The sequence below is a fragment of the Delphinus delphis genome, chromosome 14 (assembly GCF_949987515.2).
Source record: "Delphinus delphis chromosome 14, mDelDel1.2, whole genome shotgun sequence".
Classification (NCBI taxonomy): Eukaryota; Metazoa; Chordata; class Mammalia; order Artiodactyla; family Delphinidae; genus Delphinus; species Delphinus delphis.
In genome coordinates, this window is record NC_082696.1 from 66529444 (window position 1) to 66556540 (window position 27097).

At 47.0% G+C, this 27097-nt stretch overlaps 1 protein-coding gene across 1 annotated transcript in view; it reads right to left on the reverse strand.

Annotated features, from left to right (window-relative positions):
* The window catches only part of ANKRD6 (ankyrin repeat domain 6), a 257505-nt gene that overhangs the window by 84764 nt on the left and 145644 nt on the right, over window positions 1-27097 (reverse strand). The window contains exons 4-13 of the mRNA XM_060030233.1: window positions 22776-22874; window positions 21029-21127; window positions 17303-17401; window positions 15816-15914; window positions 13339-13437; window positions 12027-12104; window positions 7472-7576; window positions 6013-6147; window positions 5524-5709; window positions 4910-5062 (exon numbers count right to left, since the gene is read on the reverse strand). Of these exons, the coding sequence (XP_059886216.1) occupies window positions 4910-5062; window positions 5524-5709; window positions 6013-6147; window positions 7472-7576; window positions 12027-12104; window positions 13339-13437; window positions 15816-15914; window positions 17303-17401; window positions 21029-21127; window positions 22776-22874 (1152 nt within the window). The remainder of the gene's footprint in view (window positions 1-4909; window positions 5063-5523; window positions 5710-6012; window positions 6148-7471; window positions 7577-12026; window positions 12105-13338; window positions 13438-15815; window positions 15915-17302; window positions 17402-21028; window positions 21128-22775; window positions 22875-27097) is intronic.

The following is a 27097-nucleotide window of genomic DNA, read 5'->3' on the forward strand; positions in this document are numbered from 1 at the left end:
GTTTAACAGAGATGAACAATACAATAACTGAAATGAAAAATAAACGAGAAGGAATCAATAGCAGAAGAACTGAGGCAGAAGAACAGATAAGTGACCTGGAAGACAGAATGCTGGAATTCACTGCTGAACAGAATAAAGAAAAAAGAATGAAAAGAAATGAAGACAGCCTAAGGGACCTCTGGGACCACATTAAACACAACAACATTCACATTATAGAGGTCCCAGAAGGAGAAGAGACAGAGAGAAAGGACCCGAGAAAACATCTGAAGAGATTATAGTCAAAAACTTCCCTAACGTGGGAAAGGAAATAGCCACCCAAGTCCGGGAAGCACAGAGAGTCCCATACAGGATAAACCCAAGGAGAAACACGCCGAGACACATAGTAATCCAACTGGCAAAAATTAAAGACAAAGAAAAATTACTGAAAGCAGCAAAGGAAAAATGACAAATAACATACAAGGGAAGTCCCATAAGGTTAACAGCTGATTTCTCAGCAGAAACTCTACAAGCCTGAATGGAGTGGCATGACATATTTAAAGTGATGAAAGGGAAAAAACTACAACCAAGATTACTCTATCCAGAAAGCATCTCATTCAGATTCAACGGAAAAATCAAAAGTGTTACACACAAGCAAAAGCTAAAAGAATTCAGCACCACCAAACCAGCTCTACAACAAATGCTAAAGGAATTTCTCTAAGTGGGAAACACAAGAGAAGAAAAGGACCTACAAAAACAAACCCAAAACAATTAAGAAAATGGTCATAGGAACATACATAGCAATAATTACCTTAAACGTGAATGGATTAAATGCTCCAACCAAAAGACACAGGCTCGCTGAATGGATACGAAAACAAGACCCATATATGTGCTGTCTACAAAAGACCCCCTCAGACCTAGGGACACATACAGACTGAAAGCGAGGGGATGGAAAAAGATATTCCATGGATATGGAAATCAAAAGAAAGCTGGAGTAGCAATCCTTATGACAGATAAAGTAAACTTTAAAATAAAGAATGTTACAAGAGACAAGGAAGGACACTACATAATGAGCAAGGGATCAATCCAAGAAGAAGATATAACAGTTACAAATATATATGCACCAAACATAGGAGCACCTCGATACAGAAGGCAACTGCTAAGAGCTATAAAAGAGGAAATCAACAGTAACACAATAATAGTGGGGGACTTTAACACCTCACTTACACCAATGGACAGATCATCCAAACAGAAACTTAATAAGGAAACACAAGCTTTAAATGACACAAGAGACCAGATAGATTTAATTGATATTTATAGGACATTCCATCCAAAGACAGCAGATTACACTTTCTTCTCAAGTGCGTATGGAATATTCTCCAGGATAGATCTCATCTAGGGTCACAAATCAAGCCTCAGTAAATTTAAGAAAACTTAAATTTTCTTTAAATCATATCAAGCATCTTTTCTGATCACAACGTTCTGAGTTAGTATCAATTACAGGGACAAAAACATAAAAAACACAAACACATGGATGCTAAACAATATGTTACTAAATAACCAACGGATCACTGAAGAAATCAAAGAGGAAATAAAAAAATACCTAGAGACAAATGACAATGAGAACACGATGATCCAAAACCTATGGGATGCAGCAAAAGCAGTTTTAAGAGGGAAGTTTATAGCAATACAAGTCTACCTCAAAAAACAAGAAAAATCTCAAATAAACAATCTAACCTTACACCTAAAGGAACTAGAGAAAGAAGAACAAACAAAACCCAAAGTTAGCAGAAGGAAAGAAATCATAAAGATCAGATCAGAAATAAATGAAACAGAAACAAAGAAAACAATAGCAAAGATCAATAAAACTAAAAGCTGGTTCTTTGAGAAGATGAACATAATTGATAATCCATTAGCCAGACTCATCAAGCAAAAGGAGAGGACTCAAATCAATAAAATTAGAAATGAAAAAGGAGCAGTTACAACAGACACCACAGAAATACAAAGCATCCTAAGAGACTACTACAAGCAACTCTATGCCAATAAAATGGACAACCTGGAAGAAAAGGACAAATTCTTAGAAAGACAAACCTTCCAAGACTAAACCAGGAAGAAATAGAAAATATGAACAGACCAACTACATGAAATTTAAACTGTGAGTAAAAATCTTTCAATAAACAAAAGTCCAGGTCCAGATGCCTTCACAGGTGAATTCTATCACAAATTTAAAGGAGAGCTAAAAGGACCCATCCTTCTCAAACTCTTCCAAATATTTGCAGAGGAAGAAACACTCTCAAACTCATTCTACGAAGCCACCATCACCCTGATACCAAAACCAGACAAAAATACTACCAAAAAAAAATTACAGACCAATATCACTGATGAATATAGATGCAAAAATCCTCAACAAAACACTAGCAAACAGAATCCAACAACCCATTAAAAGGATCATACACCATGATCAAGTGGAATTTATCCCAGGGATGCAAGGATTCTCCAATATATGCAAATCAATCAATGTGATACACCACATTAACAAACTGAAGAAGAAAAACCATAAGATCATCTCAATAGATGCAGAAAAAGCTTTTGACAAAATTCAACACCCATTTACGATAAAAACTCTACAGAAAGTGGGCATAGAGGGAACCTACCTCAACATAACAAAGGCCATATACGACAAACCCACAGCAAACATCATTCTCAATGGTGAAAAACTGAAAGCATTTCCTCCCAGATCAGGAACAAGACAAGGATGTCCACTCTCACCACTATTACTGAACATAGTTTTGGAAGTCCTAGCCACAGCAATCAGAGAAAAAAAAGAAATAAAAGGAATCCAAATTGGAAAAGAAGTAAAGTTGTCACTGTTTGCAGATGACATGATACTATACATAGAGAATCCTAAAGATGCCACTAGAAAACTACTAGAGCTAATCAATGAATTTGGTAAAGTTGCAGGATACAAAATTAATGCACAGAAATCTCTGGCATTTCTATACACTAATGATGAAAAATCTGAAAAAGAAATTAAGGAAACACTCCCATTTACCACTGCAACAAAAAGAATAGAATACCTAGGAATAAAACCTATGTAGGGAGAAAAAAGACCTGTATGCAGAAAACTACAAGACACTGATGAAAGGAATTAAAGATGATACAAACAGATGGAGAGATATACCATGTTCTTGGATTGGAAGAATCAATATTATGAAAATGACTAAATTACCCAAAGCAATCTACAGACTCAATGCAATCCCTATCAAATTACCAATGGCATTTTTTACAGAACTAGAACAAAAAAACTTCAAATTTGTATGGAGACACAAAACACCCCGAATAGCCAAAGCGTTCTCGAGGGAAAGAAACGGAGCTGGAGGAATCAGACTCCCTGACTTCAGACTATACTACAAAGATACAGTAATCAAGACAATATGGTACTGGCACAAAAACAGAAATATAGATCAATGGAACAGGATAGAAAGCCCTAAGATAAACCCATGCACCTATGGTCAACTAATCTATGATGAGGGAGGCAAGGATATACAATGGAAAAAAGACAGTCTCTTCAATAAGTGGTGCTGGGAAAACTGGACAGCTACATGTAAAAGAATGGAATTAGAACACTCCCTAACACCATACACAAAAATAAACTCAAAATGGATTAAAGACCTAAATGTAAGGTCAGATACTATAAAATTCTTAGAGGAAAACATAGGCAGAACACTCTATGACATAAATCACTGCAAGATCCTTTTTGATCCACCTCCTAGAATAATGGAAATAAAAATAAACAAATGGGACCTAATGAAACTTAAAAGCTTTTGCACAGCAAAGGAAACTACAAACAAGATGAAAAGACAACCCTCAGAGTGGGAGAAAATATTTGCAAACAAAACAACTAACAATGGATTAATCTCCAAAATATATAAGCAGCTCATACAGCTCAATATCAAAAAAACAAACACCCCAATCCAAAAATGGGCAGAAGACCTAAATAGACATTTCTCCAAAGAAGACATACAGATGGCCAACAAACACATGAAAGGATGCTCAACATCACTAATCATTAGAGAAATGCAAATCCAAACTACAATGAGGTATCACCTCACATCAATCAGAATGGCCATCATCAAAAAATCTACAAACAATAAATTCTGGAGAGGGTGTGGAGAAAAGGGAACCCTCTTGCACTACTGCTGGGAATGTGAATCGGTACAGCCACTATGGAGAACAGTATGGAGGTTCCTTAAAAAACTGAAAATAGAATTACCATTTGACCCAGCAATCCCACTACTGGACATATACCCAGAGAAAACCATAATTGCAAAAAGACACATGAACCCCAATGTTCATTGCAGCACTGTTTATAACAGCCAGGACATGGATGCAACCTAGATGACCATCGACAGACGAATGGATAAAGAAGATGTGCATATATACAATGGAATATTACTCAGCCATAAAAAGGAATGAAATTGGGTCATTTGTAGCGACGTGGATGGATCTAGAGACTATCATACAGAGTGAAGTAGATCAGAAAGAAAAACAAATATCGTATATTAACGCATGTATGTGGAACGTAGAAAAATGGTACAGATGAACCAGTTTGCAGGGCAGAAATAGAGACACAGATGTAGAGAAAAGAGGTATGGACACAAAGCGGGGAAAGCGGCAGGAGGGTGGGGTCATGTTGGGATGAATTGGGAGATTGGGATTGACGTGTATACACTAGTATGTATAAAATAGGTAACTAATAAGAACCAGCTGTATAAAGAAATAAAATTAGGAAAAAAAAGAAATCATAGGTCTCTTTCCCTGACAGCCTGCCCGACATGCTCAGGGCAGAGTCTGCAGAACAGAAAGGTGTGCTGAGGTCTGATTTCATTTTCTGCCAGGACACCACGCCATTGGAAGGATGGCAACCGCTTACTTGGTGCTGGGTCTTATTCTCCATGTGCCCCAGCTTCGTGTTCATCTTATCCTGAACCGACACCAGCTCTGCTTTGATCTCCTCCACAGTTGCCTCCAACTGATTCTCCAGCTTGTTGATCAGGGGTTCACATCGACAGCCATTTATTGGGGCCTAAGAGGGAAGCCAAAAAGGAATCAATCCAAGTCGTTCGTTCCTTCTGAGAATATGTGTCTGTCAGTACACCAGGGGACCACACGTGATGGAGGAGACTCATCCCTGTGGTAACTTTGGACTGACAGGCCAAGCCTTGGCTCCGTAGACGTTAAAGAAGATTCAGAGAGTGTAACATACGGTCCCAGTCCTCAAGCTGCTTTTATCTACTATCCGGCCTCAAGATTATCTATGCAGTACCTAAGGATGGTGCAGAGAGCTTTGTAACATCCCTGTGCTCTCCAGGCCTACGTGGCAGGAGGGTACTGCACAGTTTAGGTGGAGAGGGCCAGCTGGCTTATCTTCAAAGCTCATGCCTTCTGTAGTCACCACCGAAAGTGGACATTAGCCCCCAGCAACAGGGTTACACAGACACCTCGCTTACAGCCTACAGTCCTGCCCTGACAGGGCCCGGCAGGTACCTGCATCACTTTGCCGTCCTTGCCCCGGTACAGCGTGTAGAGCTGGTACGCTCTGAACTCGTGGGGGGCACCTGGGGGTGAACAGCGATGCCTGGGCCTCTTTTTAGGGTGACTGTGAGTGTGCGAGCTCTTCTGCTGTCCAGGCTGCTGGTCTGCTGGTGGGGTGGGGTCAGAAAACGCTGACGCCTGTGGGAGAGAAGGCGACAGCCACCGTGAGCGCCGTGACATCTGCGAGCCTGATGCCCAGCTGGTGGCTCCCGTCCGGCCCGCCTTGCTAGTCTCTCAGCGTTCTACGCCAGGTACGTGTCACAAGAGTCGTACCAGCATGCTTACCTTGTGTCCACAGCCGGCCAGGGCCGAGTTCTATGCTCTGGCTGCAAACCAGCAAGCAAGGCAACTGCAGTGGCTTTTTAGCTGCTGGGCATGACGCTACCCCAGGGCCCTCCGCCAGCCCTCCTCCCTCTTGGCAGCTCTCACGTGCCTCCTGACCTTGGGCCTTGACTTTTTCTGCCTGTTGTCCTTTGCTCTGGGCTCCGGGGAGGCAGACAGGAAATCTTCTCTGGACTCTTCTTTTCTGGGTACAGCCTGTTCACTGCTATGGGTGTCTCCTGCTGAGACACTTCCCTACAGAGGAAAAAAAGCCCAGAAACCTCTTCTACTTGATCCCCCAGCCTTTTTCAATAATGGCATAAAATTTCCCAGCCTCCATCCACTAAAGGATCCCTGGGAATCTTTTCCAATGACAAATTTCAGACATAGGAAGCACTGCTTGGTGGATTTAACTGAACACCTGTGTTTTTCCTGGTGAGTTGAATGTTTGGTTTTTCATTTATTAGGTGCCAAACTAGATATTGCCTTGGGTCTAACTCTATGTTCTGCAACTTTAGGAACGTAGTACACACAAAACACCTCAGCATTAGAGATTTTTTGGTCCTTTACATTTCAACAAAAAGACAACACCACTCATTCTTTGATCTTGGACCCTCACAATTCAGAGGAGAGTGAGAGCCTTCTGAAATGAAAAAAAAAAAATCACATTTCTGGTCCTTGTGAGAACTTTTACAAGTTAATATGTACAATTCACACACAGGAACCAATGCGAGTTACAATGCCGTAACCCTGGAAACTGGTAAGATTTTCAAACAGAGAGAAAAACAAATAGTTGGTATAAAATTTTATGTGCCAGAAGTTGTCTCTATATCCTAGTCTTCTTCCTGGGAGAGATGAAAGGCATGGTTCACTCCAGGGCTGCTGTGCACAGCTGTGCAAGCTGTTCACTGCACAAAGGCACCTAACCGAGGGCATGAGTGGGGCTGAGGGAGCTGAAGTCCACCTCGGGCTCTATTCACCATACGTGCCCTGTGCTAGGCTGGTCTGCCCAGAAGGCATCTTTTGCTAATTTGCACAGAGGAGCCATATGGGCTAACACAGCCTCTGTTCACTCCCTAAGCGGAAGGAGAGGCAACAAGCTACGCCACTGGTCCTCCAACTGTAGTCCACATTGGAATCACCTGGAGGGCTTGTTCAAACACAGATTGCTGGGCCCCACCCCAGAGTTTCTGATCCAGTGGGTTTGGGGTGAGGCCCCCAAATTTGCATTTCTACCAAGGCTCCAGGTGACAAGTGGATCCACATTTTGAAAACCTCTGCTCTACATGATGAAGGGTGCGGTGCCAGAGAGGCTGTGCTGTCCACATGGAAGCGACAAGGCCACGGATGCACAGGGCTCGCAAATACAGCCACACAGGGTGCTGGAAAAGATGGGCGGCATAGGAGTACACGGCCTGTAATCATGGAGAGGAGAAGACAAGAGGCCAGAAGGAAAGACGGACAAGATTTGAAGGACCCCGAGGAAAGGAGAGACAGAGGAGGGCCCGGCAGACGGGCCCGGAGGAGGCAGGGAGACAGTTTCCCACCCTGGAAGTGGGCAGGAGGGCTACCCCCCCACCTTGCTTTGTGCCACATCATCTCTCGGCACAGACTGAGCTCTCCTCTCTTCCTTGAGCCTCTCTCTCTTTTTCCTCAGGCTTCGCCCACGACTGAAGCGCAAGACCTGAAGGAGGCAAGAGGCATCGTTACAAACCACTGGTGTGCGTGGACCTAATGGGGCCTCCAGCCGAGCGGCGGAGGGGTGGGGGGGGAACCAGGCGTTCACATCAAACAAGCGCCTCTAGACCACCCACTATGCCTCCTACATCCTGTGCTGGGCGCTTAGGGTCCCAGAGACGGCAGGACATCATTCCTGACCTTGAGCTCACGGTCTAGGACAGCAACACTAACAGGCACTTAGCGATGGGCCAGGGCGTCCACGTAGGTGTGAGCAGGCCGTGCACGGCTCAGCTCCAGGGAGCAGGGCTCACATAGACTAGGATGTGAATGGTGTCCCCTGGAGTTGTGCGACACAGCAGCCCTGTGCCAGGCACGGTCTATCTTGGGACACTGGACCTGATGTAGCCCATCAGATTTTCTCTTGGCCAAACTGTATCCAAGTCATATTCAAACATAACTTTAATTCGAGCCTAACTGAGATGTACCTGTGAGCCATGGTACCAACCACGGGGCAGGAGTCTCTTCCCCCAAAAGAAGGCTGTGGTCTGCCCCTTCAAGGGCAGAGAGGTGGAATGGACACAGGCAAGTACACGTGGGACCCCACAGGCCCAGAGGGGCCCAGCAGTAGCTAGCTGGGGATCTTCAGGCAAGTGATTTGACCTCTCTGTGCTCTGTCTTCTCAACTTGAGAATGGGGAGCTGCCGGAATTAACCGAGACAACGTAGGTGGCCGGCGCGCCTTGGACCAGTGGTCCCTGGGGGTGTCTCCACCTGCCTGGGGGCCTTAGAGTGCTCAGCTGGAAGAGATGGTTAATCACGGAGTGCAGACCTGTGCGCTAGTGGAAACCTGCAATCCCTGGCTCAGGTCCACACCCTTCTCCTCCAGACTCCCTACTCCTAGTTCCAGGGTTCACCCCCCTTAAAAAACCCAAGGGGGTCCAGACGGTGAAAGCACTTTCAAGGCCACACTATCTTTCTGCAATAAAACAATATTCCACTGTCTTCTTATACAGATAGATAAGGGCTCTCTGAAGTTCAGCCTAGTGTTTTGCATCTCAATGTCAGACTTCCTTCTTGTGTTCATTAAATTCAAGTGACACATTAGAGGACAAAAAAATCCTCCACGGGCAGTGGGTATCTCCTAAATGGAGAATTCCTGACAATACATGCCTGCAGCTGAACCGGATTTTTAAATTATATACTCATCCCCTAAAGCCAGCAGTTCTGGAAGTGTCCAGGGACCCGAGTCCGTGAGGTTAAGATTATTTTCATAATATTACAACAACATTGGCATTTCTCATGCTCATTCTCTCATGAGTGTACTGTGGTGTTTGCCAGAAGCTACGTCAGTGACATTACAATAGACTGCAGGCAGCAATAAAAGATGTCAGAATTCTAAGTAAGACAGTAAGGACATGAGCAAACAATGTCAAACAATGCTACTCTTCTCATTTTTGTTTTGAAAAAGTTCTTTTTCACAAAATGATGCTATTTATGTTGCTACAAAATGGACTTATTTTTAAATGAATATCTTTAATATTTCTAAATTTTATTTTCAAATACGGTAATTATTGATAGATATAAACTCACAAACAGAGCTCTTTATGGGCCTCCGTAATATTTAAGGAAGTAAAAGGGTCCTTAGACCAAAAAGGTCTGAGAACCAATGTCCTCAGCTAAATTTTAGACTCAGTAAGAAGTCGAGTCTGATGAAGGGAAGTAAGGCCCGTTGCTCATCTGCTTTATAGACACTTAGAACAGGACACAGCTCCAGAATCAGCCTGAAATTCACTTTCCAAAGCATCTGTGAACCACATCAATCAAAAATAAGAAGTAACACTCACTTCACCCAAACACAAAATAATCAGAAAAATTCCATGTTATTAGCCAATGAAAACAACTCTGCATGGCTCACAGCCTTTCTCAGGCCATCCACCAAAGGTACCATCATCAATCTTTCCCACTTCACAGAAGTCAGGAAATATTGATCTTAAGGCCTCGGAAAGAAGTATCCTCTTAGTACTGCTGTGAACCATCGAAATCCATGGTCAACTAGGTGCCAAGGCAAGGGGATTTCTCGTTTCAGATAAGACCATTTCTATAACCACAGATCAACAGGACAGTATGCATGCAATTTTACGCATATTCCAAAGCTTTTTCTTTGCACTGAAAATAAGGGTTAGTATGTACAATTATGTAAAAAAACAAAAACTAAAAATATCCTATTTATTTGCTATTCAATATGGGTGTGGAAAAACTAGCTTAAGTCATTTTTTTTTTAATGGAAATGCTAAAGGAGAACCACATAGGAAAATAGTCCACAAGACAGTTTTATCCCTGGGAATCGAGATTCCTGGGCTCTGGAAGATAAATGACAGGCAGGTTAAAGGCACATCAATCCTCGTGTGCCGGGGGACCCTCCATCCCACAAGACTTGATGATCCTCACGTGGCTGAGCACAGAGCTAGCTGTCCATCAAACTGCCAGGCACTGAAATGCCAGGTAACTAACGGATTCTGACACTTATATAGCACCCTGTCCTCTTTTTTTTTTTTTTTGCGGTACGCGGGCCTCTCACTGTTGTGGCCTCTCCCGTTGCGGAGCACAGGCTCTGGACACGCAGGCTCAGCGGCCATGGCTCACGGGCCCAGCCGCTCCGCGGCACGTGGGATCTTCCCGGACCGGGGCACGAACCCGTGTCCCCTGCATCGCCAGGCAGACTCTCAACCACTGCGCCACCAGGGAAGCCCCCCGACCGTGTCCCTTTTGATCTGCAAGAGACTAGCTTTTTTTTTTTAAATCAGGATTCCCAAAGGTGATTCTGCTGAGGATTTGTTTGCAAACAGCTAGGCAGAGGTGGAGCCTTCTTCCAAAGGAGCACCCGACTCGCACCTGTCAGGAGCTCTGTGGATTTCCAGAGCCCACTGAGAAGGACCTTCTCCACACTCAAGAGAGTGATTGATTTTGCAAGAGACAAAAATCTTAACCATTTCCAGAAACTGCTAGGTATATCAGGCATGTTTTTAAAACTTAAATGGAATCAAGGCCGTGCAGAACCCCAGGCTGGCTGGGATTGGGCCATGGCGCAGCAGGCTGGGGTCCGGACTCTCCCTCTGGCTCCCTAAGACTTTGTCTTCCTGCAGCATTAGCCAGAATAAGGTGGAAAACCAATCAGTGTTTGCTCTAAGGTAAGAGACTAGCTCTAACTGGGAAATAACCTAAATGTCTAACATTAAGGAAATGGTTTAACAAGATACTGAACAGCAACCAAAGAAAGAATATTATGCTTCCACTGTGATAAATAACTGTAAAGACTACAGAACAGTTTCCTATTACACTTAGGATAAAGGGCATAATACCAAAGAGTATACACATTGTGGACACAACTATATAAAAATTGTGTGTCTGTGGAAGGTACTATAAACAGTTATTTCAGGGTACTAAAATTATAAATAGCTTATAAGTCATCACTATTAAATTTCTTTGTGACTTAGATCGTTTCAACCTCAACTAAGATATCAGTCATCTTCTTAAATTGAATGATGGCCAATATACCATTATTTAATAAAAAATGAGAAAACTATACGGTACTCAACTGCCTCTAGTGGACATTTACGGCTTTGTCTGCCCAGACGGATGCCTCATCCCACCTCTGTGTGGGAAATACTTCTCTTCTAACCACGTGGTCAAACGGATGCCACCATCTTCCTAAAGCACCTCTGCCCCACCTGTTCCGGGCATTTGCCCCAAGCTCGCCAATCATGATCTTCTCCTACAATGTTTTACTGTTTTTATTTATTTTTTGGCCGTGCCGCACTCCATGTGGGATCTTAGTACCCTGACCAGGGATTGAACCTGCGCCCCCTGCATTGGAAGCACTGAGTTTTAAACCACTGGACCACCAGGGAAGTCCCTCCTATGACATTTTTTTTTTTTTTTTTTTTTTTGCGGTATGCGGGCCTCTCACCGTTGTGGCCTCTCCCGTTGCGGAGCACAGGCTCCGGACACGCAGGCCCAGCGGCCATGGCTCAAGGGCCCAGCCGCTCCGCGGCACGTGGGATCTTCCCGGACCGGGGCACGAACCCGTGTCCCCTGCATCGGCAGGCGGACTCTCAACCACTGCGCCACCAGGGAAGCCCCCTCCTATGACATTTTAAACTGGAACTTTTCCCTGGCTGGGAAATTATGATTCAGGAAACTGGTTGTGACAATGATCCAGCCACAGAGAGGAAATGATGCCCATGTGTGAGAACAGCCTGCTGGGCCTGAGATCTCTGGTTCCAGGTATCCTGGAGGCTCATATGGATTCCTACACTTCCTGCTGCCTGGACAGTAAGCCCATCTGTCCCCTTCTTAAGTTGGTCTGAATTGGCTTCAGTAGATGGCAACCGGGGAATCCCAACGACCCTGCTGACCCCGCATAATCAATACAATGGAAAATGCAAAAAATCCTACCTGGGGCGCTTTAGTGAGGAGGAGAGCAACTTCCGGGTTATTGTGGTAGCGGGCAGTCTCCAGTGGAGTCCGGCCTGCCTAAGGAAAGGCAAAGGGAGGACCAGTGAGTACGGAACAGCAGCCCCACGCTCGCACAGCCCAGCGGGGACAGCTCTCCCAGGAACTAGCAACCCGGTCACACCAGCACCTACACATGTGCTCAGCAAAACACAACCGTGCATGTGACATGGTCCTGCTCTTGAGTCTCATCCATCCAACGGGGAGCCCAGTCACACCTGAGGACACAGGCACACGGGCTAAGTGCTGACCAGGTGAGCAGTAGGTGTTCTAAGAGAGAATGGTCAGGGGCACTGCTCACCCAGGAAGGCTTCCTGGAAAAGGGATTGAGGGAGGTAAACAAAACAAAACAGATGGGGTCAAGGTGGAACATGTCACTTGAGAAAACACAAAGCATCATAAAAACCCAGCCAAGCGATACATCTTCCGGGAGTACAATGGAGAAAACACCTGGAAGGGCGGATCAGGGCCCAGCCACAGAGTCTCAGGAACTGGACTGTGAAAAACATTTAGGAAGCTATGGCCATAACAGAGACTCTAGAAAGATTAAAGCCCATACCAGGAGTTGAAAACAGTGGGATTCAAAGGAAGGGAAAGGTGCTCATAGCATCATGGGAGAGGTACCACCAATCCAGGTACTAGAGCTGGGAGGGGGGACTACCAGCCTCGACACCCCCAACTCCCCAGACAACTGTTCCACCCCCAGTGTCCCCCAAGTCTGTGCAATTTCAGGAGCACAGAGATCACAGGCCAACCTCGAGGAAGAGAGGGTGCCTGAACTGGTGCCTGCTATAGGATGAGAGGGGGAGGGGAGGAGGGAGACATTGAGAGAGAGGGCGTGAGAGAAGGTGATTTTAGAGAGAAAGCAGTTGGAGTTTTGAGGAAGATTAGCCTGGTGGCCATTTTTCTGAGGACTACATCTGTTTAAAAGGCCTGGAACTCACTTTCGGTAACATCCACTTGCCAGTTTACTTACACACCCCTGACCCTTTTTCATGCCAGGACATGCTCGCTGAGTTGTCTGAAGATGAGCCCTCAGGGTTTGTAACTCGTGGGGCTGCTGAGAGCAAGGGTCCCCTCAAGTCCACCCCCGCGGGCCCCAGGATCGTGGGGTCAGTGCCGCCGCATGGTCTTCCCGAGCGAGCCTGGGTGAGGCTGTGCTCTGGAGTCCGCAGGGGGTGGGGCAGCAACCACAGGCCCTGATCCAGAAAGGGGTGGGAACACCTTTAGACACCACTGTTGCAACTCCACTTACGTTATTGACAATGGTCCCATCTGCTCCGGCTTCCAGTAGGATTTTAACCACCTTCTTGTGATTTAGGGCAGCAGCAATATGAAGTGCTGTGTCTCCAGCCTGAAATTAATCAGAAGAAAGCCGGCTAAACCCCATCGGATCGTGGCCCACAGGCCTCTGGCGTTTTAATTCCATGGCCTGGCGGTGGCTTTTCAAAGTCAAACTAAAATCTGTCTTAGACTGACTGACCTTGGCTAAAGTGTTATGTGGTTCTTTTATTATTTTTAACTCAATTCATTTTTTATTTTTAAAATTTATTTTATTGAAGGATAGCTGATGTACAATGCTGTGATCATTTCTACTGTATGGCAAAGTGATTCCATTTTATAAATATATATATTCTTTCATGTTCCTTTCCATTATGGTTTATCACAGGATATTGAATATAGTTCCCTGCGCTCTACAGTAGGACCCTGTTGTTTAAATGTGGCTCTTTTGAAAGAGACTCTGCAACTGAATGAACTTATGCACGAATACCACATTCCTTTCTGAGTAGAGATGCCAGAAATCACAGGACAGGATTAAATGCAGGGGGCAAAGTCATGCTTGGGCCTGGGTTGTTGGGAATGGTGGGACCTGACCTGAAAGGCAGGATCACAGGCAGGTAGCCAGGAGCTCTGGACCCCGTCCCTCTGCCCAGGCAGGGGGTGGGCAGAGAACCCCTTGGTTTCTGAATTAGAATGAGCAGAAGCTTTGAAGATGGCTACTTGCACAGGCCCTGGAGTAATATCCCAGCCCTGCAGCCATTCTCAGGGATGTGAAAGGGCCACCTGGAATCATCCTGCAGGCCAGGGTGTTTTGTTTGGGTGGAGTCACTGAGAATCAGTATTCGCTTAACACCAGATGTTTTCAAACTCTTACCAAATAGCCTGTAAGTTTTTTTTTTTGTTGTTTTTAACAAAAAAATATTTCAATCAACTGTGAAAGAAGGCTATGTCAAATGCAGCTTGGTGGGCCAGTTCCACATGCAAACTGTTTTTAATTCCCAAACAGAATGACGTAAATAAGTCCAACCAATATAGAAGTGAAATCATTCATTCGTTCCTGGCAGGTGAACAAGTAAAGCATGAAAATCCCGCCATCCCAAGGCCCTCCTTCTCTGGTAAGTAGCCGAAGAAAGCGTTCATTTCATTCCTGAGTCACCTAGTTGCGTGTTTTGAGGGAAGCTCTGGAGCAGTAGTTTCCAGTCTCGCCTGCTCATTGGAATCAGCTGGGAAGCCTTAAAAACTACTGATGCCTGGGTCCCACACAGACACTGATTTAATTGGCCTGGAGTGTGGCTTGGGTCTGATGATTTCCCAAAGCTGGCAGGTGACTGTAATATACCACCCAGATTGAGAAGCAGCACGGGTTGGCGAGGGCTGTTTGGGGTAACCTGATGAACCTAGAGTCCATGGCGACGCTGGAGAATGACAGAATTTAGCTATTTTATTAGGTCAGTGGTTCTCAATCCTGTCTGCACACTCAGGCCAGGAGCTTTTTAAAAATACCATTGCCTGGGCTTCCCTGGTGGCGCAGTGGTTGAGTCCGCCTGCCGATGCAGGAGACACGGGTTCGTGCCCCTGTCCGGGAAGATCCCACGTGCCGCGGAGCGGCTGGGCCCGTGAGCCATGGCCGCTGAGCCTGCGCTCCGCAACGGGAGAGGCCACAATGGTGAGAGGCCCGCATACCGCAACAAACCAACAACAACAACAACAAAATACCATTGCCTGGACCTCACCCCAAGATGTTCTGATCATTTATATTGGGGTGGGACTCAGGAATGGTATTTTTAAATCCTGTTGATTCTAATATGCGGCCAGGGTCAGTAACCACCATTATAGGGTATTTTTAATCTGAATCACAATCTTTTTTTTTAAATTTCAGATTTACGTACCCAAACTCAGAAAAGTCAAACAATGCATTACTTAGGTATAGGTATCAATAAATAACAAGACAACTTTTTAAAAATCCACGTAACTACAAAAATCACATTTCCACGGAACACTAATAATCACAGATTTCAAAACCCCAGTATATGGCATAGATACTGATCAGGTGCCGAACTTTACAGAAAAGAGAGACTCCCCCAGCTCACATAAAGGTGGCAGTTCAGGTAAGAGAACTCAGGAGTCATGAGACACCTAACGCCCTTCCTTATTTACTAAGCCACTCTTTCTTGTGGGTTTCCTTTTTAAAAATCACACTAAAAACAAAACCCACAGCAGGATCTCCAGAAAATGTTCACTATGCAAATGTGGTGATATGAACTGGAATGCTAAGGGCATGCTTTCTCCAGGAGGCCAGATAAACCAGGGCCACAGGAACTCCATGGGTCCTGCAAAGGCCAGCACTGGCCAAGTCCCAGGCTAGGAAAGGACACCGCCCCCCAGCAGCCTCTGCTCCCGTCTGTGCCAACACACGTGCAGGTTAACCATGGGGAGGACACACGCACTGACCTGGTTCTTTTCATGGACAGAACAGAAAGCACTGAGGAGGAGCTTAATGATGGACAGGTGATTATAGCGCGCAGCAACGTGCAAACAGGTGTCGCCTGCCTGCGGACAGAAATCAAACTCTAAGCACAGTCTGAGCAGTTACAAAACAGAAGATAAAAAGAAAATATCCTTTAAAAGCTGGCAGGCTAGCATATATTCTTTAGAAGGTAACAGCCTGAATTGTAAGCATCTCCTTTATCACAGACGCTCACTCCACAACTCACAGCCCTTTTCTGTCCGCAGCCCTGCTTTTTCCCCACCATGCAGACTGTTTCAGGTTTCGTACACTGGATGCCTGCTCCCCATGAGACCTTCGCAAGAGCTAAGGGAGGCTCTGCTTAGCTGGCATTTACTAAGACTCAGCTGCCCCCAGCCTCTCCTAAGACCCGAAGGCTCTGGAGTAACCTGATTAAGACCAACAGCACTGCTTTGGAAATGAGACTTTCCCATCACAGATCCATCATGGCTGAGAGGGCCAGGAGAGCAGGGTGAGCCGTTGGACTTTAAGAGCGTGTACTCTAAAAAATTCAAGTGCATCCCATTTTAGTTGGACCCCAGTATCCCATGGGGAGCAATGTAGTCTAGGGAGCTGATGAGGAAGCAATCGTTGAGCATAAAACAGGGCATTCAGAAAAACTCGGGATCAGGACTTTCCTTAGTCCTGCTCCCAGAGAGAAAACAGAACTGGAGACAATGTGGTGACCTTCTGCAGTGCTCCCCTGGCGTTTCCAGTCAAGCTCTAGTTCTGTCTAGAGATGCTGGCCGTCAGCACAACCTTCTCCCCCCGGATTAAGAAGAAACCAAGCTCAAAGCTGAAGTTCAGAGCATTCTCAGAACCACGTTAGATGAGCCTGCCCCCAATCAGAGGGGCCCCGGCTAAAGCCATTTTTGAGAGAAGCCTCAGATTCTCTTGTCACATGGCTGAGACACGGGCTTCATGAAGGAAATGCAGCTCTGTGGAGGGAGGAGGGATACCCACGGCACCTTGTAGGTCAGGCACCTCTAAGAACTACTGGCCCATCAGCTCGTCCCAAGGATGCCTCAGTAATGGATTTGTAGACGCCGGGCATGGAGCATCAGAAGGCCTCCCGGGTATAGCATCAACCAGTATTTGCTAAGAGTTTTCAGGAAGCCTCTGCGGGCAAAGGCTTCCTGAAAACAATTAGCTTCGTTCCTAAACTCATATGCGAGACACCTGCTGTGCGCAATAAAACAGACTGCAAGGCTGAGAGGCAAGGGAGCAAGGATGGGAGAAAAGCAGTGTTTCCGAGTGTTGAGTCCTCTTCCCATCCCCCTAAAGGACCCCTTAGGAATTAGCAAAAAATGAATACTTTCTCGGCAGCCCCCAAACCCTTTTTACTGTCTACATGTGAACTCTAGCATGCTTGCAGGGTTACTTTCCGAGGCGACATGAGACAGCGCGGGGGAGGTCGGTTTTGTCCACCCACGTTATTTTTGAGGTCGGCGCGGGAGCCGCCCAGCAGGAGGACGCGTGTGCTCTGGGCGTGGCTATTCTGGCAGGCCAGGTGCAGAGCCGTGTTCCCCGCCTGGGAGGGAAGCAGACAGAAGGAAGCACACGTTAGCAACCCCTCCTCCGCGGGCCCTTGCCGGGGCCCGAGGCTTACTCACAGAAGAGTCAAGGCTCACGTTCTCTGCTTCCCGATCGGTGGTCCCAGGGCTTCAGTGGCAAGAACATTTAATTGGGAATCCAAACGGGCAGGAGAGTCACATCGCTCATAGAAACCTTGGTTCCAAGATCCTGGCTCTGCCACTTAACTCGTTGCAAGCTACTGGGCAAGGCTCTTAATTGAATTCCTTACCTGTAAAATGGAGCGTGACTCCTACATGCTGAGGCTGTGAGGATTGATTCGGAGAGCCTAGGGGAGCATCTTCTTAATGGCAGAGTGCTGTGCACGTGCACGAGGTTGTTCCTCTTAGCGACAAGAGGAACACAGAGGAGAGCCGTGTTAGGGTGGCTGTTGGTTGGCTACCCTACCGACAGGGTCAGGAAGGCAAACAGGCCACATCCGACACTGCAGGCTAAAGGTTAACAGAATTTGCAAGCCTTTTTAAATCTTGGGTTTTTCTTGAAACATCAAAATTTGAACTACGGACAAGGCCTCCACCCAACAGGCCATAATACAACTGCATCTGTCACTTCCCACACAGATGGAGACCCTCTTGCTTTTGGACTCTACCTTCAAGGTCAAAATGGCAACCAAAGGTCAGAATCATGTCCACAGTAACGTTGCAGAAAGAATTTTTGACAAGAGAACTCTGAAACTATGGGAATAAGGCCTGCAAGGCTGCTGCTAACCCCTAGAAAAGCAACAAGAGAAACAGGCAACGTGATTTGGTGTCTGCCTGCAAGGACTCAGGAGATTAAATACATAAGCTCAATGTTTGTTCTGCTGAGCTTAAAAGCTGCGTCAGGCCTGCAGCTGCGGGCTCAGAGCTATCAGCCTGCCTGTTTAGGGCTTTTCCCTGGCCTGCTTTACTCCTGTCTGGATCACACAGCACTATCTGCCCATACTCAAGGATGGTTTATATTCCTTCCCTTTAAAAAGACGAATGAGTTTTTAAAAATAAAGGGAAACTGTGTGCTGCTGGGTCACTCACTCCCCTCTCACCACCTTAGCTCTAACCAGCCTGGGCAGTCTTCCTTCCTTGCTGTTACCTCCAGGAACGTGGTGAGTTCTAAGCCCGAGAGTTGCGGGAGCTCGTCCGTCGGTCATCAATCCGCGGCTGCAGTCTGGAGTCACCTGGTGGGGGGCCTTTAAATAGACCAGTGCGCAGACGCAACTCTGATGGCCCTGCCCCAGGGGGTGGGGCCAGGCCAATTGGGTGTAGGCACTGAAAGGCCGGCATGCTGGGAAACTCCGCCCCCAACTCAGGGCAAAAAAACGGTACAGCTGGTCACCCCAGGCCTGGTCATCAGGTGGGTTTGGTTTTCTCCCCTCTCCCCGTGTTTTTAAAGTTTCCCGGGAGATTTTAAAGCGCAGCCGGGTAGAGAACCACTGCTAGCTTAGTCCTCCAAAATGAAGGGTCTGCCAATGTTTTAAACACTCCGCTCCCTGTGGCAAGGCTCAGGGCTCAGCTTGGTATGATTCTCAGTGCACATAGAGAAGGTTGTCTCAAAGCTGCTGGCTTCGTGGGAGTCATTAAATGTGTTGAATAAATGACTGAAATAAAAGAAATCTGATGGCTGTAGAAATATACCAAAATTTACTTTGCCAATAAAAAAAATCAATTATGCTGAAAAGCATTTGGATGAAGAAAATGAAAAGACATGGGTTAGAATACAGATTGTGGTACATCCACAATGTGGATGGAACGTTACTCAGCAATAAAAAGGAATGAACTAATCACACACGAAACAATATAAGACTCTCAAAACCACTGTACAAAGTGAAAGACGTCAGATGCAAAAGGTTGCAATGTCAAAACCTGAAATTAAAAACAACTGTGACCTAGGTAGATATACATAGCAGGCATTTTCCCCACCCTGAGTAATGAGTACTGATCTCCCTGACAAGGGCTGCTATACTTTGCCGAGTAAGGACCTTTCTTATACAACGGAATATTATTCAGCCTTCAAAAAAGAAAGAAATCCTGTCATTTGCGACAACATGGGTGAACCTAGGGCAATACACCAAGTGAAATAAGTTAGGGAAAGACAAATACCGTATGATTTCACGTCTACGTGGAATCTAAAAAAAAAAAGATGGACTGGTAGAAACAGAGTAGAAAAGTGGCCAGAAGCTGGGGTGTCGGGAAATACACAGAGGTTGGGAAAAAGGTATAAACTTTCAGCTGTAAGATGAACAAGGCCTGAGGATCTAATGCATAACGTGGTGACCACAGCTGATAACACTGTCTTCTATAATTGAAGCTTGCTAATTGGAGAACTTAAATGTTCTCACACACACACAAAAGGTAAATATGTGAGGTGATCAATGTGTTCATTAACACCTGGGAATTATCAAATCATCACGTTGTACACTTTGAATATCTTACGATTTTATTTGTCGATTATACCTCAATAAAGCTGGGGGGAAAAAAAGGGAAGGACCTTCTAGAGGCTTCCGCAGAGGCTGTGGCTGGTACAGAATGGAAGTCCCTCTTCTGGGACGGCACCTCACCTGTGCTTCCAACAGCCCCTGCTGCTTTATCTAGAGAGAGGACACATGGCTTCCCACACAATACTTTTGGGGCCCTGCAGGGGACAGGAGGGAGCGTGGTGGAGACCCACCAGGGCTGGTTTACGGCCCTAATTGTGTCACAAACGAATCACGTATCTTACAAAAGACTACTAGCTCCCAGCTTAGGCCTCCCTATCCATTAACTGGAAACCACCTACTTCGAGTTGGTATAATGTTCCAGACCATGTACCACCTGGAAGAAATGGAGAGCCACCAGCGTGCCGGGCAGTGAGCCAGGCATTACTGGAGGTGTTACGATGCATGGCTTGCTGCTTTCCTCAAGCTTTCGGCCCCTGAGGGAACCATGAGAAACATCTCACCAGTCAACACAGCACAGAGCTGTGTGCAGTCCAAGAGAGCCCTCTAAAAGACCGCCCGATGGGCCTGTGGGGACTGGGCTGGAGGCCAGTGGGCAGCAAGGAACAGGGTACCCCCGAGGGAGGGGGCAGCGGGAGGGGATGGTGAGCCCACACTGCTGTGCAGGAGGTACACGCCAAGCTCTCCCAGAGAGACAACAGCAACAGAGGCCGAGGCCACTCTGGGGAGGCCCCAGGCAGGTGGGTCAGTCTGCTGTGAAGCTTCTAAACTAGTCCAGGGACACACTAATAACGAGCACGGAAGGAGAGGGACGGAGGAGAGAGGGGTGACAGAGGACAACGAGAGAGAGGAGAGGCTGCTGTCCTTTCCTGTCCCCGCAGGACAGGGCTGGCCCCCTCAACCGCACACTCATAGACCGACGGGACAGCAGGGAAGCCACAGCGCTCACGGGAGGCTGGGGCCCCAGGTAGGTCCTCCTCCCCCCCACGTGGACCCCGTGCATCGCTCCCACCGAGGAGCTGCAAGCTTTCAATTCCCACCAGGTTCCGTGGCCCTGAGCCCTCGCCCCGCTCAGCGAGAGGAGGCTTCCGCCGGGAAGGCAGGCAGGCTGTCCTCACCTGTGGCCGAGGGGATCTAGCACCTGCCGGGCCTCACCTTGTTCTTGGCAAGCACGTTGGCTCCTGCTTTAACGAGCAGCTTGGCAGACTGGCTGAAACCGTGCCAGGACGCTTCGTGCAGGGCCGTGTTCCCGTCCTGGGGAGCACACACAGGAGAAAGCACATGAGCTGGGCCCGATCCGTCTCACTGCCGTCAACAGAGCACACGGTACTTCAGGGCACAAGCAGGGGCCTTTCTCCGCCGGGGCTTCTCACCTGAACCACAGAACCCAGGCAGTGATTTGAGTGGTCAGTTTCTCCACTCTTCCAGAAACGGTACCTAACAAGTACCGTTCCAGGTGCATTCTAGATTTAGGATGTATTACAGTGGATGACTTCCGGCATTAGGGCTTGAGTCTCTCCGGGAACCCAGGGTGAGAAAGGCTCCAGGGCCCATGCACAGCTCATATGTAACAGAAAGTAGCATCAGGAGATACAATGCCCCTTTCTCCCCACCTCTATGGCCCCTGAGGGCCTCCTCTGCTCTGCTCTGGCCCCAGAGAGAACCCTGCAAAGGTCAGGCAAATGAAGAGTCCAGCTTCACAAGTTCCAGGGCCCCAAGGGCAGACAGGTAGATTCCACTGCTCCTTTTTCTTCCCCCAAATCTAATCTCTCCCAGTTTAATCCAAAAGCCTCAGGGCCCCAAACAAATGAGCAGGCACTGAGAACAGTGATCTATCTGTAAATAAGGTAAACGAGTGTCCTCAATGGATGGTTTTTCAATAGAAATCAACCCATTAAACATAGCTTGTATTTGCTTAACTTACTATTAAAAAAAGACATATTAAGTGCAATGAACTGCATGGGGTGGGACCTGGGATTAGGGGTGAGGGGGCACAGAGAGGAGAGATGGAAACGCCCTCCTGGCTGTTCCAGGCCAGGCACAGGGCCGTCAGCTGGGGGCCGTGCAGGGACAGTGTCCAACTGCGTCCAGGCTCTGGCTTAGACATTCATTCAACACAGTAAGCCACGGGCCTGGCATTGCTGACACCCACAGGGGAAGTCTAGGGTCTCGAGGGCTGTACCAAAGGCCAGGTGCTGGGAATGGTGGTGGCCGATATGTGGCCCGGAAGCAGGAAGCAGAAGGAAGAGTGAAGGGGGTCCCAGGTGGGAACACTTCTGGGTGCTGGTAATGACCTCCTTCTTGATGTGGGGGCTCACACAGATGAGCTCAGGCAGTGCAAACTCACTGAGCTGCACACGTATTAGTTGTGCACCTTTCTGTGTATGTATGTTACACTGTAATAAAAGGTTTTTTAAAAAAAGTGGACAGAGGCCAGATTGCACTTAACTGCAAAGTCCCATGTTTTAAGATGGTTTGACAATTTAAAAACACTGGGACAATTTAAAAACACTATGTCATTGGGATTTTTTAAAGACTTGATTTTGCTTATTTTCTCTTCCAGTGTAGTTTAAATAAATTAACTCACTCCGTTATCTTAAAAAAAAAAAAAAAAAGGAAACAGAGAGGCTGGGGCACATCCCTTCCCCCACCCAGGCCTCCAAAGGTCACTAATTCTAGACTTTTTTTCTTCACCATTTATATTTATGTGGTTGCCCACTGCTGCCACAGAACAGAGGCATGAGTTTTTTAAAAATTCAATATCAGATACTCTTTCAGAGGAACCCTGGGACGATTTCCTCATGTTAAGGCATGAGAGCTGACTCAGGAATGACAGCATCTCACGAGCTCGGCAGGTCCCAAAGAGGGTCCTCAGGCTGACCCGTCCCACTTCCCTCCTCACCTTGTCCTGTCGGTCCAGAGCACAGCCCTCCTGGATGAGCGCCGCGATGACTTCGGTGTTCCCCACCACCGTGGCCCGGTGCAAGGCGGTCTGATCCCCCTGCGGGTGGTGGGGAGACAGGGACAGCAGTCAGCCCTCCCCGGCCCCTCACCACTCTCTCCCTCCCTCCACCCGACACAGGGACATCCCCATCACCGCGCGCCAGCCGGGCTTGGTGGGCTGGTTAGTAGACAGTGCATGCCTGGAGAGTCATTTTGTTCACAAACTCAGTGGTAACCCTAAGCCAACTGCAGAACAGCCCTGGGCCACAGAGCCGACCTCTGGATGAGGGCCACGCCAGGGGACGGCAGTGTGACTGTCACATCTGTGAAGACTGGGTCAGCGGGCTGGGCTGTGTGCTGTGCAATGGAACCAGCAATGCCTGGAATCTCTACTCCCTGCGGAGGCCTCCCGTTCCCCAGGGTCAGAGGACTCACGGGCCTGCTCTGTCAGCTAGCGGCACTCACGACCGGAGAGCGGGTGTACGTGTTGATTGGCCCTGGCCTAGAGCAATGCAGGGGTTACGCTAGGACATCTGAGGAGGCCAGGGGCTCAGGCTGTCACTGCACGTCTCTCAGAAGCCTCTTCTGATGTTTCAGGACAGCATCCTCGCTGATTTATGCTGCATTTGACCCCCTTCTCTGTGATCAGATTCCTGGGATTGCTGACCTGCTTTTTCTCTGTCAGGGCGCCAAAGGGAACTTGACTCTTCCCCTAATTGCAGTTGAGAGAAGGACTAAAATCCCAAAAGTAAGACCGTCAAGTCTGTAGCAAGAGAGAGTTCTGAAGTCTCTGAGGGCACATCTTATCTCTGACAGGCACTCAGGATATCAAGTCCAGCCTGGGGCGCAGGCTTGAATGGGGAGATGCGTGAATGGTGTGGAAAACTCCTGGTGGGACGGAAGGGGCGCAGGGCAAGGGGGTCAGGAGATGTGCGTCACGCATAGCCTTGGGAGACACCTGTCACCTTGCTGGACTTCAGGTTCTTCACCTGTGAAAGGAGGCAAGGTCCCTCCCTGCCCTTCTTGGGGTCTATGATGTGGTTGGCAAGAGTTTTACATAAACAGTTTTCTGGTGGAACACTGGAGGGGCAAAGGACATGCTCTGGGGCACTCCTGGTCCTTAGCCCGAGAGAGGAAAGACAATTAGAAGACAGAAAACATGGAGGATTTTTAAAGAAGGATGCACTGCTACCTATAAACTGCCTTAATCAAATGCTGATCCTACTTACATCCCTGGAACCTGTAACAAATGACAATGCACTTTAAAAGCACTTAATCCAAAAAAAAGTTCTGGGGATGGATGGTGGTGATGGTTTTGTAACAATGGGAATGTACTTAATGCCACTGAACTGTACACTTAAAAATGGTTAGATGGTCAATTTTAAGTTATGTATAGTTCATGACAGTAAAAAAATACTTAATCCTATTTAAAAACCAAATTCACATTCTTAAAATTTTTAAAAATCTCCCTTTAAAAATCCATGAGGGGAGGGACTTCCCTAGTGGCACAGTGGTTAAGAATCCACCTGCCAATGCAGGGGACATGGGTTCGAGCCCTAGGTCCGGGAACATCCCACATGCCACGGAGCAACTAAGCTCGTGCGCCACAACTACTGAGCCTGTGCTCTAGAGCCCGTGAGCCACAACTGCTGAGCCCACGTGCCACAACTACTGAAGCCCACGCACCTAGAGCCCGTGCTCCGCAACAAGAGAAGCCACCGCGATGAGAAGCCCGCACATCGCAACTAGAGAAAGCCAGCACACAACAACAAAGACCCAACACAGCCAAAACAAAAACAAAAAAAGAAACATGAGGGGAAATGATTTTTATTTTCTTCCTTATACTTTTTAATACTTTCCAACATTTTACACATATAATTTCTAGCATCAGGAAAAACTGCTATTTATTAAAAGTCTAAGCTGTACCAATATACCAGGAAAGGGACTGTCCATGTCTCAGAAGCTTTTCTCACTGTTCATTCTGCAGTGATGGATCCAGACCTCCACCCTCCCATTACCATGATTCCATCCACTGTCCACTGCATTCTGTCACCAAACCCTCCCCTTGGAATCCTAAGCTATTATTCCCATTACAAATTAGCTTTAGCCTTGGTTTTCTTCTCACCCACCTTTCCAAGACCCCTTACTCAAAGAGGACCCTTTCTGTGTGCCATGCAGTCAAAAGCAGAACATGGCCACTGGGTCAGTGTTTGCACAAGGTGTGCGAAGCCATCACACCTCGTCTTCAAACAACTTAGGAAGTGTTTCCAGATGAGGTGTACTTAGTAATCATGAAAAATTGCCCAGTCTTAACTTTTTAAAACTTCTCTAAGAATCCCCAAGACTGCCTGTTTCTCTACCAGCATGGTGATGGGTTTTCCCAAAATGGACCCCAAGTGCAATTTGTTACTGACCTGATAAGAAACGTGGTGCCCTGTTCTCAGCAACAAAAGTGAGGCTGCAGCCCCTCCTTCAGGGTAAACACCGCCTCAGTCAGATTTCTAATCATTAGAGGCCTTTTACTATCCCCACAAGCTGCCGGCATTCTAACTAGCACTCCTTGGCCCAATCAGAACAACCTTTTTACGTAACCAAATGTAACCATTCTGTGCATGTTCTGCATAAAGTGTGGGCCACTCTTGCTGCTAAGTCAAGGTGCGGTCTGACCTCAACCTGGCTTCAAGTCAAGTGCTTTATTGTGTTTCACGGGCTGCCACTACATCATGAGTTGAGGCAGCTCTGGAGCCAGAATGTCACCAGTATTTATTACTTGCTTTTAGCATGAATCTCCTGTACTTGCTTCCCTGGGGGTAACATTCCTTTGTGAAACTCTAGCTCAACGCAAGAAGCTAAATCTCACTTCTAGTTCAGCCCTTAAACGTCAATTTCCAGAGGGACGAGCAAAACGCGCAAGGAGACCCGACGACCTGGGTGAGGCTATGGTGGGAACAAAGGGTCCTCAGGCACCTGGCACAGGTGTCTCCTGCGTGTCCCCTTTCCTGGCCCTGCCTGTCTCCAGGCCACAGCCTCCCCTCCATCTTCACACCCCTCAGTCACAGACCCGCTCAAAGCCAGGGTCCTTGCCTCAGGTGTCGGATATACACGGCTGTGAAGGCCAAAGCCAGCCTTTCCCCACCCTGAGTGGTCCTTGAGCAGGACCGTTAGCTTTGCTCACACCAGGTGGGGTGGGTTTGGAGGACTGGGTGAGACACTTTCTCTAGTACATGAAAACCAGCCACCCTGAAGTTGCCAAGGTGAGCATCACAGGCTGAGAGACACGAAATACATAAGCCAAGGACCACCTCGGGCTGTCTCAGAGCTACTCCCCCCCAGAACACAACATAAGCAAACACCTGAGACTCTTGATTGAAACAGGGTCAGTTACCTGTGAATCAACTCTTCCTCCTATAAAACTAAAACTTACCTTTGAAATATTTCCTCTTTGAAATATGACACAGAAAAGAACAAGATGTATCCTCACTACGTACTTATAACAGACCCAAGCAGCAACTTTGACATAAATATCAACATGAAATTCTGAAACTTTGGAGGAAAAAAAAAAAAGCTAGGAAAAGTGTGGCACTCTCAACAAAATTTACTCATTATTTATTCAGCAAATATTTATTAATCCTCTTCTACACTCCAAGCACCGTGGCACCTAATTCTCTCATTTTATTAATTAAAAAAAACTAAGGCCCAGTGCAGTTCAGGGGATAACCAGCTAATCTGGGGTAGCATGGTTGGGGCAGAACTCAAATTGGTAAGGCTTTTTGCGCTCACCCTGAGCTGTTCACAACCTGTGAGGTCAATTGACCTTAAGACAGGCCTTAAGAAGGATCAGGTGCTTCTGTGGGATGGGCTGCCTCTTTATGGCATCATCAAGCTAAGTGTTTATGGCATCATCAAGCTAAGTGACTGAGCCCAGTGCCTTGGCAAGTATAGGCACCTGAGAAGTATTTGTTGAATGACTGACTACAAAGAAAGAAGCAGAAGGAAAGCGCTGAAGCTGGAAACTTGAAGACCCAGCAATCCTGCAGTTTGGCACTTCGGTTTGGAACAGGCAAATCGTGTTCCAAAGGGACTGCAACTGTCTGCAAAGTGCATGAACCGCCAGCTCTCCATTTTTTAAGACATCAGTGTTCCTTACTTTGGGATTTCAAACGATTTGCAACCACTGAGGTCTAGAACTTTGTTCTGAAATACTTTTAGTGTTCTCTCCTACACGGCGAAAAAGAGTGAGCACAAATGTGGGCAGATTCCAAAGCCAAGCTCATGGGAGAA